Genomic DNA, 17,565 nt, shown 5'->3' on the forward strand with positions numbered 1-17,565 from the left:
TGCACATTTGGAAAAGATTTAATTATAATTTTGTAGTAGATTCATCCATTATGGACTGTATGGGCCAGAATTCATACATCAATGCCCAACCAGCATCCAGTGGGACTGTGTTTGAAGAGCAAGCAATGAGGCCATTAGCTAACCTGAAATGACATCTCAAGGGAGAACTGATCTCCTTCTATTTAAGAAAACAAAATTCTCCCTCTCACTCTCACTCCCACTAGCACTTATCTTTTTTTTCTCTCCTGCTCCCCCTCTCTCTTTCTCCTCCTCTCTCTCTTCTCTCTCTCTCTCTCTCTCTCTCTCTCTCTCTCTCTCTCTCTCTCTCTCTCTCTCTCTGGAGTTACCAGGGTAAGACCAGGTAAACACTCAGAGAGACGACAGCTGCCCTGGAGCCCGAGAGAGGCACTTCAGGAACCAACCCTGGTAGAACCTTGGACTTTCAGTCCCGGAAGTATGAGAAGTCATTCTGTGGTTTAAAGCCACACTGTCTGTGCTCTTAAGGCAGCTCCAGACAAGTAGTGTCCCTCCTTCCTTATCTTGTCCCCTCATAACTTCTTATTCCATAACAGTTCCAAATTGTCTTCTGTGGGTGATCCATTGTTCTTTTTGTCATTATATGGAAATCTGACAGACACATAACTCATTCCTATCCCTTCTTTCAGTCTGGGATCAAATACCACCCCCCCAGTGTGAGTGCTGAAGAACAGTTAATGCCAAAGAGGAAACACTTTCAAAACAAGCCTACTTTATTGTTATTGATTTGAACATCTGAGTTATATTGAGAAACCACTGAATTATTTTAGGTAGCAATCATCAAGATAGCAAGGGCTGCAAAACAATCTGGTGACATGGATTAAGGTGACTAAGAACCTGTTTATGAAGGGACAGTATCATTTATGGCAAGACCCATGCTGCTTGCCAAATGGGTCAAGTTGAAATCTCTTGCTATTCCAGCCCCAGATTTCCATTGGTTTGTTCTGAGGTTGTTTTGATTGTTTGTTTTAAGTCTTCAACTAGAATGAGAGCTTGTGCCTCTCTGAGCTTCCAAAGAGCCCAAGACTGAAATTCACGAGATGGATCTGTAAAGGTGCTCCTTATCCCCAGAGTGATCTCCTAGGAAGTAAGAACCCTCAGCCCTGTCAGCTCACTCTTCTTCATCCACAAATGCCATCCTTTCCTGATTCAAGGGTTAAAGGAAATGCTCAAGGAAAGGTGCTGGATGGAGCAACTCTACCTCATACAAATTATGCCCTCAATTTTAGGCAGCTGCCCTTAGAGGCTCCGTGTTAATGATTTTAGAATCTCCTAAAAAGACTCAATGGTGTAAAGAGATAAAAGAAAGAAGACTGCGGTTGATTCTGCAAGTTTTCCCTAAAACCAACATGGTCAGATATTTACATTATGCATTTCCCTACAGTTTTCTCACCCTGACCACTTTCAAATTTTAATTATCTCTGACAGAGACATATGACATACAAAATGTAAAGTACCAAATGGGTAAAGAGATAAATATAGTGTTGTGATGAAAGGATTCGATGAAGCTGTTTGGATAATCTGTAATAATTTATTACAAAGAAGAAATGCATTGCCATGTAAGAAGTGTTTGCCCAGCTCCACTGCTCCACCAAGTTTTGTATCTTTGGCTTTTGAATTTAAATTTAAAATGATTCCTGACCTTAACGTATTCCTATATCATCATCCATAAACTTTTTTAAAAAACATTATTAAAATTCTGCTTAAAAGGACCCTTTAATTTGGAAATATTTATTATCCTATGGCACAACTAGATTTTCTTCTCATATATAGGGATCAGAGAGACAAAAGAAAGAAATCCAATTATTTAAAGCAGTAATCCCTTAACACTAGGATTTTGTTTTAATTATAAAGAGTGTGTCTTACTAAAAACAAAACAAAGCCTTGTCCTTTAAGGGAAGAAACCCGATGTTTCTCTAGTGAACGTGTACAGAAGATTTCCTACGCAATGCTTAAACAAATTAATTTTGCTATTCTTCTATCTCCCATGGTATAATTGACTTCTTAAAAGAGCATCAAATAAATAATTACAGGTCCACCTGCTCAGGGTGGCTACAAGACACAACACAATCTTAATGGAAATATGTTTCTTCCTATTAGCCCCATCCTTGTGAGTACTGACAGAATTTACCATGCTAAAAGCTAACCAAGGCATCAGAAATTCTCTTTGAAAACAGCTAAGCAATCTTATATATAGCAACTATTACTCCATATATACACAACACCTAAAAACCCCTTTTAAGAATGTGTCTCCAAGTCTTATTGCCCCTCAAATACCTTATGTAGGGATGTAGGGGAGATTGTACAGAGAAGTAGGGAGATGTGACAAAGTGAGCTGTCTACTCCTTGGGAAGAAGGGAGTCACTGGGAACACCCCCTATCCAGTTTTGCTTCAGTTGTACAGGGAGACAAACTAAACCACAATCTGTGGAAATGATATTCCCTTTGGACTCAGCCCACCAGCCCACTTAAGCAGTTGAGTATTGGGCACAGAAGGCTGAAGCAGATTCCTATTTCTCAAGGGACACTCCAGTCCCAGGCTCTCCTGTTTCAGGCCCAGATGAAAAGCTACTCCAGCACTCAGCTTCACTTGGGTCTTATCCTCAAAACCAACGATTGCAGGGATCCTAGTCCATGCCCCCCACCCCAGTAGAACTGAGTTTTGGATGAGAAGCCACACAGACGCCACAGCAGCCAAGGCTGAGCCATGAGAGACAGGCACAGAATGTGATGTCAGCCAAGTGGCAGCAAGGAGGGGAACAGAAGGTTATTCTAATGATGTAAGCCACCCAAGGGACACAGAGGGACTGAGGGAAGCCAGCACCACTGAATGAACATGGAGATGTTGGCTTTGCTGATACCCTGAGCAAGAAGGCCAATTGCTGGGACAGAGAAGCACAGTGAGGTCAACACCACACATCTTGTGAACAGGACCGTGCTTTCTATGTGTGTTTACTTTATCAGCTTAAGTTTAGTGGCAAGCATGGAAGTGACATATTTAACTGATAATACCCTTGGATAAAATCTAATTAATATTCCAGCAGAAAACAAGGGCACATTGATACTAAATTCAAAGGAAGTTTTGGGTTTTCATTTCATTGATATTCTGGATTCACTTAAGTGCCACCAAAAAAGATGTCAAACTACTTCCTTTGAATAAATATGTTTTATAAGTAGACAAAACAAGAGAATAGCAGAAAATAAAAGGAAAGGTCAGTGGGAATTGTTAGTTTCTGCTCTTTTCCAACAAGGAGGTGCCAAGAGAATCAAGAAAGGGCCCCTTGACTGTTTTAGTCAATGACCTCTGTTTTCTAAAATCTTCTCCAGTGCCTGTGAAGACGTATTTTGACAGTTTCTAGACTTTTCACTTCCACTTCTTTTGCCTGCCCTAGTATGACCATCACAGACACCAAGAAAGACTGGTATCCAACAAGATATGAGCTAACCAGAGCTTTGTCACGACTATACATTTGGGTCATTAAGTTTATAGAACCCTACTATGTAAAATAGAAAGCTATGTATGCTTGAAATTTAGAAACCTAAAGGATCCATTAGAAGGGCATCTTTTATTTTCAAATTTTAATCAACAAGAGAGGTGAAAAGCACAGTCACATAAAGGGGCTTTCTAAAATACCATGTGTAGGTAGAATCTACTTCTGTCCTAATTATGAGATAACAATGCCGGTTCATTTTCCTAATATCGATATTTAAAGCATAAAAGGAGCCTAACACAGTGGAATATTATAGATTTGCATTTAAAATGTGACTGGAAAACACAAAACCTAAAACGGAAACAGTAGATACCGCCACAAAGCTGGCAGATGTTACTTAGGGTCATCTGTATAAAAACATAAGCATATGCCAAAGAAATCTGACACTATCGTAGAATCAGTTGGTGACTAAAATAATAGCAGCTCCTTATGGCAATATGGTAATATCCGTATCGAATGCACAACACATTATGTTGCAACAGTGTATGCAGACAAAAGAGCATTGCTAGCAGCGGTGATGACCAAGGCTCTGACGAAGTCGGAAAACAGAATACAAGGTTATTTCCAGGCTGTGAAATTAGTAGCAAGTTGAGAATGATGCATGGTTTGGATTTTCAGAGGTAGCAGTTCATCAACCTTACTTTAACTTCTTGTAAGCACAGAACAGACCACACAGCAGTGTCTGTGTTTTTATAGGGACCTCCAATGTGGTTTTATTTATTGAAGAATTATGTCAGAGATAGGTGTTATTTTTTAAGATGTATGTATGTAGGTATGCATGTATGTATGTATGCATGTGAGTGTTCTATTTGCTTCTATGCTTGCATGGCAGAAGAGAGTATCAGATACTATTAGAGATGGTTGTGATTCCTTTTGGTTGCTGGAAATTAAACTCAGGACCTCTGGAAGAGAAGCCAGTGCTCTTAACTGCTGAGCCATCTCTCCAACACTGATACACCTATTCTTAAAGCTAAGTCTAGGATATAAACAAGAATCCCTTAATCGATGGTTTTTGTGCTGTTCCCCATATCTATTGGCTAAGCAATGTGTAACTGCTGACTCAATATCTAAACTTTAAGTACCAAACAGCCAAAGAAGTGTGGCATCTACTTCAGCAGGCTGAGATCTTCTGAGATATTACTTTGGGCATAGTTATATCCACAATAAAGCAATAGGTAATGTTACACAATGGATACTAGTTAAATGTTGTTGACTAAGGGACTTTAAACATTCAAATCCAAAAGGCACCCCATAGCTTTACTTTTTGGGATCCATGCTGTATGCTCCGGATTCCCAGAGCACAGGATTTCCCCAACACAACTAGATGCAAACATCCAATGTGCACCTAAGATTCTCACATACCAAGAAGAGCCCAGGAAAACAAATGTTGACCAGGAATACATTTGTTTTCCAAGATATTTCCAGTACCGGAAGACATTTGTTCCCGATGCAAAGAATTCACACAACCTGAGAAACAATAGCTATCTTTAGCTTAGATTCTAAAGATATTTTTCCCGAGATATGACCCATGTTAAATTTATCAAAAGTAAACAAGTTTCATGAAAAATTCAATCTTTATATTTTTATGAGAGTTTATGACTCTCATAAGTACTTAAATGAAAAATTTAAATATATGTGGGATACTAATGGGGCTATTAAAATATATCTAACAAGATTTTAAATGGTATTAACTATTTGCATAATGGAATATCACCAGAACATACTGCCTCTGCTTTATACTTTCAAAGAGTTAAAACATAGAATATGAGACCCCTGCACCTGACAACAGCTGTTCACTCCCATTCATGTTATTCTTCCTGTACAGATGGACACAATGGTTTGAGTAATATGTTTCTCACATCCATAAACTTAAACCTGAGCTAAATAAGCATTAATATTTGCCTTAAATCAAATTTATATGGAGATTTTAAGAAATAAATGGACTTTTTCTAATATTAAAATGCTATAAACTTATATATTACTCATATTAAAATTATATTTATAAACTGCTATTTCACACTTTTATTTTCATAATAACTGCTGGCCATGTTCAAAGATCATAACCTTATCACATTAACAATATTTTCTGAGTACAAAAAGCTCTAAGATATCATTTCTAGGCAGCATTCTTCATTCTAATAAGAAACAAGATACATTCAGGAGAGGCCCCGAGGCTTCTGAAAAAAACAAAACAAAAACGAAACTTAGGCTTGATAGGGTTCAACTTACAATCTTCAGGAGCAATTTCTCCTATTAGTGCCTTGTTCAAGCAATTTCCCTTCTGCTGGGCATTTACTAATCACTGACACATTTGACACGGGGTCTTTGGGAGGATCTGTAACAGACACAATGCTTTGTACTTAGCTCAGTTGAGATAGATGTTAGCAATACCCACAGTCCATCAATTACCTACTTTTAAAAATTGTCCCAGGGAGCTCTTAGAGACTGAGCCACCAACCAGGAGCATACACAGGTTGGTCTGAGGCCTGTCACAGGTCAAGTATATAACACTTCAGTGGGAGGTGTGCTTTCATCCTGAAAGACTTTAGGCCCCAGGGAAGGGGGAGGTTTTGGAGGCAAGGGGGAAGAGGGATGGGATGAGGAACTATGGGAAGGGGGACTGAGGAGGGGACTCTGACAGGAATGTAAATAAATAAAAAAATAAAAATTTAAAAATAAATGGTATCACCATTGCAACACCTTTTTCTTTAATCCTACATTCTCCAAGTTCTATATGTGATAATCTCCCACATGTCCACTCCCCCTGTCTACACACATGGCCTCCTAGTCTTCTGGTATACTGGCCGTTCTCCTCCTCCTGTAACCACTGATCTATCCTGCCTACATCCTTGATTGACTTTCTAAACCCAAACTCTATTTCCAAAGTAAATAAATACAATAAAAACAAATCCATAATTCCCACTAACACCCAGCTCCTATTTAATACGGAGGTTGATAGGACATGCTAGTCCTGTATTCAAGTCCTTTATCATCCCTAACTAGGTCACCTCTTTGTCTTCATAAGCATATGTGATTCTACCTGGACCTTGTGCTCATTCTGCAAATAAGCCAAAAACTTCCAGCACATTCTCAAAATATTCTCAAGATTGTTTTTCTTCATCTGTGTTGCTGACTCCCGGCCAGACTAAGAGCTTACTCTAAATTCACTCTCACCTGATTTCCCACTCTCCACCCCATACTCCTACCCATGGGACGAGATGGTTTTCCTTTAGCTGTTTGCCCATGATCATTCCCAATGTCCTGTAACACCTCATCCGCCCCAAATGTGAATCACCAAGTCATTATTCTGCTACTATGCCTTCCAAGAGATTGTATATACCTTGTAGAGCCCGTCAAACTCATTATACACTTAGCAACCCCAGCACATACAGAAAGCTTCCTAAATAAAATAAAAACAAATGATTTAAGGGAAGCACTAATTAAAAGTATGTAAAATACCATTTCTCATCTCTAACTCTGGTTCGGGGGTGTACCAGCACCCACCTGGGTGGTCTGCAACTGCCCGTCTCTCCAGCTCTTTGGGGCTCCTATACCTCTTGCCTCCACAAACCCCTTCACTCACAAGTATAAACATCCACCCAGACATTCATGTGTACACATAATTAAAATAACTAAAACTAAACAATTTGTTAAAAATTCATATTTCCTTCATTTATTCAAAAAATTACAAATGGATAGAGAAAGGCAACAAACTCTTGCGTCAACTTTCTTAAATGGCAAAAGAAGCCATATGATTTCCTCTGAAAGTTTTTAGGGCTGGAGGTAGGACCCCGAGTCTTCACTATTATTCTGTGGGATGTGGCACCAACAAGTCTGGGGAGTCCTAAAGAATTCTAGGTTCCCTGAAGAAGCAGCGTTGTAAGAAGTGCAGGCACCCGAGACTGCCAAACTTTGGATCCAAACAACTCCACTTACTAGTAAGGCTTGGGGCAAGATACTTAATGCTGCCAATTCCCTCTTAGACCACAAAGTCTTATTGCAAAGGTAAAACAATAAAAACCGCTTAACACAGATCCTAGTGGGATAAACACCAATCGACGTGCGTTCACTATTTGCAGCCAAGCACAGGGCATTGTGGTGTAGCAGCAGTAGGCTTGTGCACAATACTGTTTCTGACACAAAATCTTGGAGTACTCACAAGAATCCCATGACGCCAGCTGGTATGTTAGCTTAGACTTATCCTTGTGTTTACTGTAAGTGCATAGTGTTACACCATATTATACCAATCATGCAAATAAAATAAAATAAAAAACTGTAAAAGTATTTAGTCTGTGTATGTGTCTGTCTGTCTACCTGTCTGCCTACCTTTAGATCTAGTCATCTCCTACACAGAGAACCCCGAAAATCTTGTTCTCATGACAAAACTTTAGCATGAGGTTCAATTTCCTGCCACGCCCTCCCCTTCCTTTCTTTCCCTAACTTCAACTAGCACACCCTGGCTTTGGGAATTCCAAGATCATAGGAAGAATCATAGCTACTGAGAGTTCCTTTCCTTTGGTACCACACGAATGTATTTATGTACGCAGAGACATACCTCATTCCCTCGGGATGGAACACTATTATGAGCCCCACACTTCTACAACTGTGCCAGTGATTCGTCACAGTCTTTTGAGGGGACTGTGCTTACAACTGAGCGATGTTCTGCTGAGTCATCCATGTAATATGAAGTGTTACCATCTAGTCACAGAACATACAAGAAGCCGTAAGGAACATGGGATTGTGGTGGACAGTCGAACAGTGAGACCTCACAATTGCCAGGTATCTCAGGTCCTCTAAAACCCACTGTCAAACTGCAGTAGATGAGATGTGAACATTCCCCAGCCGAGGCAACCATAACTCCTTGTACCCAACAGTACTCTGCTGTCTGTACTGATCACCTTGGCTCTTTCAGTCTTTATCTTTGTCATCTGTGCATTTCTTCAGTCCTCTGAAGGGCCCCAAGCTATGGACAGTGCCATCTGCTTCACAATTCTAATCTACTGACCTTCGACACCCCTATCCCCCAGGTGCCTCTTACTGTATGTCCCTGAGGGGCCAGTGGAAAATTTGTCTCCTCTCCCAGGGAGCACTTGTGTTCCAGTTTCATTCACAAAGAGCCCACAAGAGTAGAAAGAAAGGAGAGGAACAAGCAAAAGAAGACAGGTTAAGTTTGAATGTGCTTGCCTTCAAATGGGCTCTTAATCTTTTGGAATAAAAGAATTCTAGTCTACAGAATTTCACAAGGTCAAAGGGGCCAGATGGGATCATGACCATTTCAAATCAGTAGCACATTGATAATTGTCAAATTTGTTCGAGCAATAAATACAGTGTGACTGTGGTGAACTATGCAGTGGTTTTTACACTTAATCACTAGCCAATTAACTCACAAATAATGAAGGCCGTCTTGTATACACAAAATAGAGTAAATGCCATTTCAGCATTTCCAGATCAGCATTGCTAATATTTTTTGTTTGTTTTTCCTTTGGATTTGAATCTGAACTTGAGATACACTGCCTTGGCCTCTAGAGTACCAACAAACACAGCCTAGAACTCAATTGCTTTTCTTGTTAATAGGCCACGCAAATTGTATGACTCCCTTCATTCTACACCGGGATAAACATTTTGAAAAGTATACTTTCCTGTGTTGAAAAATGCATTAGAACTAAATCCTGAAAAATAAGAAAACTTAACCTTTTCTTTTCCCTTTCCTTTTAGAAGTACTGGGTTGGGGATTGAATCAGGACCTCATAAGGATCCTCTCCCTGAGCTACATCCCTAGATCAAAAATGAACATTCTCACTCTTGAGTTGTTACAGCATTGTCTAATGAAGCTGTCACCAGCCTTTTGCGTGTATTAGACTTATATACATTGAAATTCAACCTTATTTCAGATTTTGTTCTTCTATCATACTAGCCATATCTCTATTGTTTAAAAACCTCTAGGCAGAACATGGAGCCTGAACTGGCCAGTTGCAAATGCAGTCCTATGAGAGAGGCATCACAGTATATTTATTTATGTTATGTCATGGTTTTCTTTGTTTTGTTATGATGAAGACCAATTTACCTAATAAAAAACAAATTCTTGGGAAATTTTCACATGATAAATAAAGCATTTTTAAAAGTTTATTACCAGGTAGAATACAGTTACTATGTAAAGTTGAAACTTTATATATGTCTCTTAAGAATCCCTTCAAGTTCGGCAGCTTTGGACCACACCACACAGAGACGCTTTCTTATTAGTGTGCAGAGTGACAACCCAAAGCACCACGTCTTACTAATTACTGTCTCCCTAACTCACATGAGGAATAGGTCATTTGAGGGGTTAGCCCCTCCTTCCATTATTCGTGACCACACGGCCCTCTGACAGATGTCTCAGTTTGGATGTAAGGCAGAGCTCTGGGTATCTGTTTCGCTTACATCTGTTCCCAAGCAGCTTAGGCAGATTAATACTTAGAATGGGCCCTGCCCAGCTAAATCCCCAACTCCCATTTAAAAAAAAATCATTTCTTTTTCTCATTTTCACATTATTCCATATTACCTTTCTTTTTGCTAAACTTCCAGTATGTAAATGTGTTTGTATCAACTTAAAGATGGAGAAAGTCATTTTGCCTTGTAACAAGAGACACTTTGAAAACTCTCCCTGAAGCCTGGCTTTCTTAGATTTTTCTGGTCACTGATCTAATTCTCTGAGCTCTGAGCTATGGTGAGAATTTTTTTTTTTAAAGAAAACAACTTTAAAATGTATCAGAGGTAGTAAATATGTGAAAACAAGAGTTGGAAATCATAATTAAAAATTAAAACCCTCACTTTATGTAAAAGTGTTTGAAGCATAATATTTTAATAAGATTACAGAGTCTGCTCAGATAAAACAAAGTTCAGACAGGATGAAATGTCACTTCTGCCTGTCATGGAAACTCTGCTAACAAGTAGACAAAGCCTGTGAAAAAGGTCCAACCCATTTCCCATCATGCCCTAGTACTGGAGAACTGAAGGATACCCCTGTTTCCCTCATTTCCTAATGAGAAATTCAATAGGTTTCAAAGTTCCTGCCAAAAAACAAAAAACTAAAAAACTCTTGTCCACATACACCAAAATGCTGAATCCCCTCACCATCCAAAGCTTACTCAGACTTTTTCTGTTGGACAAAATACGTCCCGGTTTCTGTTCTTTAGCGTATGTGCTGCCGAAGCGAGCATGGGTTTCTCTTCTTTAAAGCACAGCTGTACAGGTGATTGGATCTGATGTTCTTTAGAAATGTTGCTATAGTACAAATCCTTCATTTTGCAGCTGAATAAACTGATGCCCATCCAGGTTTGCTTACTTGTCTAGGTTATACACTTGCAGGTCCCAGAGTTAAGACCTGAGAGTCTTCCATGTCCGTGCCTGAAATATGCTCTGTATCACATATGCAAATAGACGTCAGGGATGTAGGGGCTCCAAGTTGTTGGTTTTTAGCAAATTATGAAGTTAATTTGGTGAATCATGATCACCATTCGTGTGAAACCAGAGTGGCCTTCACAGACCAATGGTGAGATTTTTCTCTTTGAAATTTCCATGTTAGAAGATCATATATCTGCTTATGTCCTACTCTTCTGTTCACCCACAGCCCTCACTTCAGAGAAATGAGAAAAAACAGAGGAGACATGTTGCCGTCATGAGAAGCACCGGGGGCTGTTGATACATGCCACAGAGATCCATCTCTAAATACATTTGTAAATAAAGTACAACCAAGCTTGACCTAGCCCAAACCCCCTGTCCCTTGTTTTCTCTCTCTTGCTTTTGTTCCGTGGGAAATAAATAACACCTGATCACACAAGACAGTAAAATATCTTCGTGATTAGGATATACAAAGTCTTGTGTCTTCTACCTTAATATAACAATCCAAATTAATCATCAACATCAACAAACACATGTTCCTAGAAGTATGCCATTGATTGAGACAGAAAACAATGCAATAGACAGCTATTTCCATTGAAAATATTGAACTCTGGAGACACCTGGGCTGACAAAAAAACCAGGATAATAGGCATAGTATAAAGCAGGTGGATTCCAAGAGTTCTGGATGTATGGACCAGATCTACACAAGACTAAGCCTATCTACATAATGGATCAAGGAGAGGCCCATAGGACCCTATTTCTCCACAAGGAGCTATTGGCTACTGATGGTTTCTGAAGGAGGAGAAGTAACCTTCAATTGTGTACCCACTGAGTATCCTACCAGGTTTCAGTGGATATATCTAAATTCATAATCACACAGGTGATCCTGGCAAAATTCCATGGACTCAAAAATTTATTGTATGAATTACATAGAGAAGAGGGTGTTGATAGGGAAGAGAAAAATTTAGAAGAGATCACAATAATTAGAATGCACCTTATACATATATGAAATTGTCAATTAAATTCAATAAAAGTTAAAAGAAACTGGCAAATGTCAGTTGTATCTGACCAAGACACTGAGCTTCCCTGTGAATCTTGGCACCTTGTACCCAGCTCATTTGGACTCAGAAATCTCATCGGACTCCATTCTAAGATCTTTAGGATATTGCTTTCTTCTATGTCACAGGCAGCTACCTTGAGTACTTACATCAGCATGAATAAACTCATGTAAGGTCCACAAGTAAGGCGGTCACAATTTTCAGTCCTAATCAGAAGATCATCAAGGACTATTGCAGCAATAAAAAATAAATCATTCTCTGAACTGGATAATGCCTTACGGTTCATATAGTTTATACGACAGTGCCAGACTTCTTGTCTTTATGGCCCTGAAGCTGAGCAAAACAGGAACTCCCTGTTAGACCCTCACAGCAAAGAAATGAGGCAACGCTAGCTCTTATGTTAGAAACTCAGAAACAATATAAAATTAAAGATGTACAAGGAGCTTGTCCTCTAATGAGAAAGGAAAACTGATTCATGTCTCTGTATGTGAGCCCCAAATGCAGAAAGAGAACGAGGGGAACAAATCTAAAATGAGTCTCTATTAATTTTAATGAGTGCCAACAGGGAAGTATTGATAAAAACAGAAGAGGAAGCCAGTTCTGGGCGGCAGGAGTCACATGGCAAGCCCCGTCTGTGGGCTTCTATCTCTGTCATCCTGTCTAGCACAAGGTGGTGAAATTTGAGGAAATAAGGACAAAGAGCCAGGCAGATGTAGATCATGGAGACCTCATGCCATGGGAGCTAATGTGTCTCTCAGCCCATTCCCTACGACTCAGTGGGTTTTCAAAGAAACAAATATGGTCCCATTAGGCAAAGTAGGAGCCAAGGAAACAGACTCACTCACTCTGACTAAGAAACGTTCATTTTAATGTATGTTATATTGGAAATCCCCTAAGAACATTTTTATAAAGAATTCCAGTTCTTAAAGTGGAGAAAGGAGGTGAGGACCCTCGTACAGAGGATGAGTCCATGCTTAGCAGAGATCATCATGAGACGAGGCACTAGGTAATACTGATGCTTGTGAGGCCAGCAATCAGTCACAAACATGCTCGTTCAGTAAATGTTCTCCTTGTGGCTGGTCCATGCTGGAGCTGAAAGTAAAGCAAACAGACATTCTGGCTGTCTTCCTTCCTCCATCCAGATCTGGACTCCGTCATTCTTTACTTCCTCTGTGCACTGAAGCCACTACCTATGCATGACAGCACTGCTCTCTTTCCCCTGCCTACAGATCATTGGCCTCAAATACAAGAGAGGGAGCTGAGGTAAGTGAATTCTAACCTCCTTCCTCAAAGGGTTGGTGGAAGAAATGAGTCAGGCTAAGGCAAAGGTCAAAGATCTGGCCTAATGTCTTCATCTCTAAATTCAGGTCTACTCCCTTGAAGCCTAAGCATAATACCACCATTTATTACTAATTACCATCTATTACTAATACCAATGGTTCTTTCTGGACTCACATCTTACCTGATCTTTGGAAATTCAGTGACCCCTCTTATCCATCACCATGTATCTGAAACTATGCATAGTTCTGACCCCAATATATGAGCACTAAATCATTAGCTGTTTATTGATCAAATATCAATGTAGCTACAAAGTGACTTTCAGGCAAGTAGTAATGCTGTGTGGAAATACTTGGCAGTTGCCTACACTCTGGAAAGCATATGCAGCCACAACAGATGAGACTCCTTGGGAACACCAAAAAGTACAAACACATAGAATGAAGCTCCATGGGAGACTGAAAATCTAGGTGCTAGTGGGATCAAGCCAATGGAATTGAATCATGTCACAGGAAGGAGAACTCCATGAAGGGAAAGACTGGCATTTTCTATTTAACTGAATACTGCTTCAAAGCTTTTCCTGGGCACCTTCAGCAGAGAGGAAGATAGTGGGCCTCCCAGAATTAAGAAAGAATTCAGAGATGAGTCATGGGAGGAAACGAGAGGCACCATTTTTCTGAAAGCACATCAGACAATTTGAGAACGAGAGAGGGAACAGTCGGAGATCCAGACCATGGACTGTCAGGAAGGGCAAGCCCTGGGCACTTCACCATGCTTAAGTAAAAGAGCTTGAGAGAAAGAAGACTAATATCTACAGGGGAGGAGACAGCATCCTTCCTGAGCTGGACATAGACTTAAGACATAGCAAACACCTGTGTGGCAGCCATAGCTGGGCATTCTGAAGCAGAATGAAAGCTAAAGTCATTAACACGGCAGAGGCATGGAAGGTGGGTGGTTTCAATAAGGATTCGACAGGCCATCATTAGTGAGAGGGCTTAGAATAGAGATCTGTGGAGAGATTTAAAATTAAAGAAGAAAAACATGGCAGAACTTTATATTTTCGACTGAATTAACCCTGCATTTCTCATCATCGGGTCTCTGGTACTTTTGGAATATTCTGGTATAATCCTGACTGATGCTCATCAGTTACAAACCCAGGCAACAGCCTTTCATTTTCTATTCTTCATTGAAGCCTTCAACCCAAACTGTCTTCCCAACTCCCATCATAAATTTGGTGAGATGAACTGTCTCCCCCAACTCACATCCTATTGGAACCTTGAAAAGAACCATATTGGAAAATTGTCTGCCTTCGTAATCTAGCAGGGAGATTACCACAGAATTAGGGTGGTTCTTGACTACAGTGACCACTGACCTTATAAGAAGGGGAGGGAACTCATGGAGACAATATGGATCCATGTGAAGATACAGAGTTATGTAACCACAAGCCAAGAAATACCAAGAGACACTAAGGCTAAAGACACAAGGGAGGATTGGGCCTTCGGAGGGTTAGGGAAACTGAGTTTAGGACCTCACACTTCCCAGGCAATCGCCATAAACTCTACCCTAGGTCCACAGATAACATCTTGGTTTCTAACAATACTGCAAACCCACAATAAAATACCATTATGCTCAATTTTCTCCTCCTTGCCCCTAAATTTTTGGGACTTAATAGCTAACTGATCCTCCTATCATGAACAGAACATGCTCTGTTGAGCACACTGAAATTCCAGTGGATCTTTAGATCACCGCACAACATACTGGTTACTTCACATGTGATGAATGCCTGACTGGTGGCAGTGTCAGTCTTTGGAGTTCTGTCTTTAGGTGTCAGGCAAGTATGCTAGTCTGTGTAGTCCTTGTGCCCTAAATACTGAAATTTACAAGGAAGTAACTACTCACAGGATTAATATCTTTCCTAACAAGACCTAGTACACTAAAGTGAAAACATCCCTTCATTTAAAGAAAAAAGACTAAAACTTATTGCTGGTGTATTTAAGCTTTCCACCTCAGCCTGTAGTTACCCTCATAAGCCTCATCTATATAGAGAAGGATGACACAACTGTCACTCCAAGTCAACCTTGAACCCAATAAGGGAACTGCAGTCACTCCAGTCAGAGTCACTTGCCCTGCCAACAAGATCACCAGTTAATCCCAGCTCCAGCAGTGATGGCCTCCATAAAACACATCAGTGTCTTCCCTCATTGTGCTCGAGATGGACACGTTAGGGAAGATCGTGGAGTATTTTTGTTTCTCAATGAAACTGCTAAGATATTTCAAGTTTTAAAATGCAATGCTCTGATAACAGCTCATATATACCACATAATAGTGTCCGGAGACCTTGTGACCTCAGCCCCACTCCAGGATGCCCAGCACCACCCTGGGAAGCTAGGCCACTGCCAAGTCATGGCTTCCTCTACTACATATCCCAGTGCCATGTTCTCCTAAGTGTGGTGGTTTGGTTGTGTCTCCCCTCTGCTCTGGAACTCACCTTTCTCATTCCTCATCATGCGTATCTACAATAATGCAACATCAGACCTTTGCTGGTACGGTCACCTAATGCCTACTCTTTACCCACTGGATTTATTAATGTGCTGCTTGGCCTGTTCTACAAATACAAGTGCCAGGTTCTGGTTTAAAGTACCAGGTTTTAATTGTGAAGAAAACTAATGTGTTCTGTATGAAGGGAAAGAAAACCAAAGGGTCTTAGGGCAAAATTAAACACTTACAAACTTCGGAGCAATCAAACTGTCACAAGAGCTTTTCAAATTCTATTACCAGGAGTGCTAATTAAACCGATTTTTCCTCCATCACCACTCACTGTAAAGCGGGATTTCTCTCCTCTAGTCACTATTTGTCTTTGTGCTGCAGCATTGACCTGCATTGACCTACATGGGGGTCTCACTGCAATCTCTAAATGCTGTCAGCTTGTAGCTTAAATTGGTTCCTTGGGCTAATCCAGATTCTAGTTACAAACATGTATATTCCCCAACTCAGGCTGATTTACAGTCGAAGAGAAAGATCCCACATCCCGGCACCTCGCTTGTAATATTAAAGAATCGGGAAAATACTTCACCTTGGGTTTTTAAGAGACATGAAAACATTTTACTTAAAGCCCAAAGGAGCTTTGCTTAAGTGAACAGCGCTGCACCTGTGGCTCCGGTGAAATTCATACTCCTCGCTAATGCTGGTCCCTGACTGGATGGTTTCATTTAGTTAGACGTTTGGACAAGAAACTTTCAAACAATGACTTTTCCATTCTATGACAAACTGTGGCCCAAGGAGGTTTTTTCCTCTGGAGGCCGAAGGAATCAGCTGTTTCTAATTTCACAAACTCGTAGCTAATTAAAAACACTCTGTGAACCATATTCCACTGTTCTCCAAGACAGGTCTAACCGAAGTCGACTTGTGGTATCGCATTTTCTTATCGAAACAAAACAAACAAGTAAAACACAAAACCGTAAGTCAATAGACTGTAAGGTTAAGTAATGCGCAAATCTGTGATGCGATATTCTATAGAAATTCATTAAACATCTAGTTTCAAAACTTGTTCCTGATGGAAAGTGGACTGCAACTTCCTGGTTTGCAATCACAACCTCTACAGGAGGCTGGGGGTGGAGGGTCAGAGGGGTGTCAGTGACAGGAGGGCGTGGCGGCTGCAGGGTGTGGGGGGCGTGGGAAGGTGGGGGCCGGGGGCCGCCACTCACCAGCCGGGAGCTCAGGCCGGATGCGTTGCCACCGCAGGGCCCGCTCGCCCAGCGCCACATCGCAGCTTTCCCTCCCGATCTCGAAGATGCCTCGAAGCAGAACCCGCTCGGGTTCAGCAGCTGCCTTTGGGAGCTCCGGACACCCGACGGGCGCCCCCTCCTCTAGAGCGCCCACCCGGCTCCCGAGTCTCCTCCGGAGCATGGTGAGGCGTCGCTGGGCTGGGCAGAATTAGGAACCCACCAAAAACCTTTGGTGGGGGAAGAAAGAGTGGCTACAGCCACCGCCTGGGCCTTGTCCCACGCTGCCAGGGCAACGACGCTAGCCTGAAGGAAGGCGGGGCGAGAGGGCGGAGCCGCGGGCGCTTTCTCTTTTCCCGAGGGCTAGTGTCCTCTCTGGACCATGCTGCTAGTATGAGCTCCCTGGCTGAGCTCCCTAGTCTGCCAGGCATCCCCAAAATTGGATTATGCATCACCTAGTCACGTGTTAAATAAAGTGCAGGTTCTTGTCAGATAGATCTAAAGAGTACCCAAAATTCTGAGTGGTGGCACACGCCTTTAGTTCCAGCACTCACGAGGCAGAGGCAGGTGAACTTGAGTTGCAGACCAGCCAGAGCTAAACAGTGA

At 41.1% G+C, this 17,565-nt stretch overlaps 1 protein-coding gene across 1 annotated transcript in view; it reads right to left on the reverse strand.

Annotated features, from left to right (window-relative positions):
- Cerkl (ceramide kinase like) overlaps positions 1–17,230 on the reverse strand; it is a 93,108-nt gene extending 75,878 nt beyond the window's left edge. The window contains exon 1 of the mRNA XM_032903555.1: positions 16,942–17,230. Within this exon, the coding sequence (XP_032759446.1) occupies positions 16,942–17,143 (202 nt within the window). The 5' untranslated portion in view covers positions 17,144–17,230. The remainder of the gene's footprint in view (positions 1–16,941) is intronic.
- Between the last annotated feature and the right edge of the window lie 335 nt (positions 17,231–17,565).

Source organism: Rattus rattus, chromosome 5, assembly GCF_011064425.1.
Source record: "Rattus rattus isolate New Zealand chromosome 5, Rrattus_CSIRO_v1, whole genome shotgun sequence".
NCBI classification, from domain to species: domain Eukaryota; kingdom Metazoa; phylum Chordata; class Mammalia; order Rodentia; family Muridae; genus Rattus; species Rattus rattus.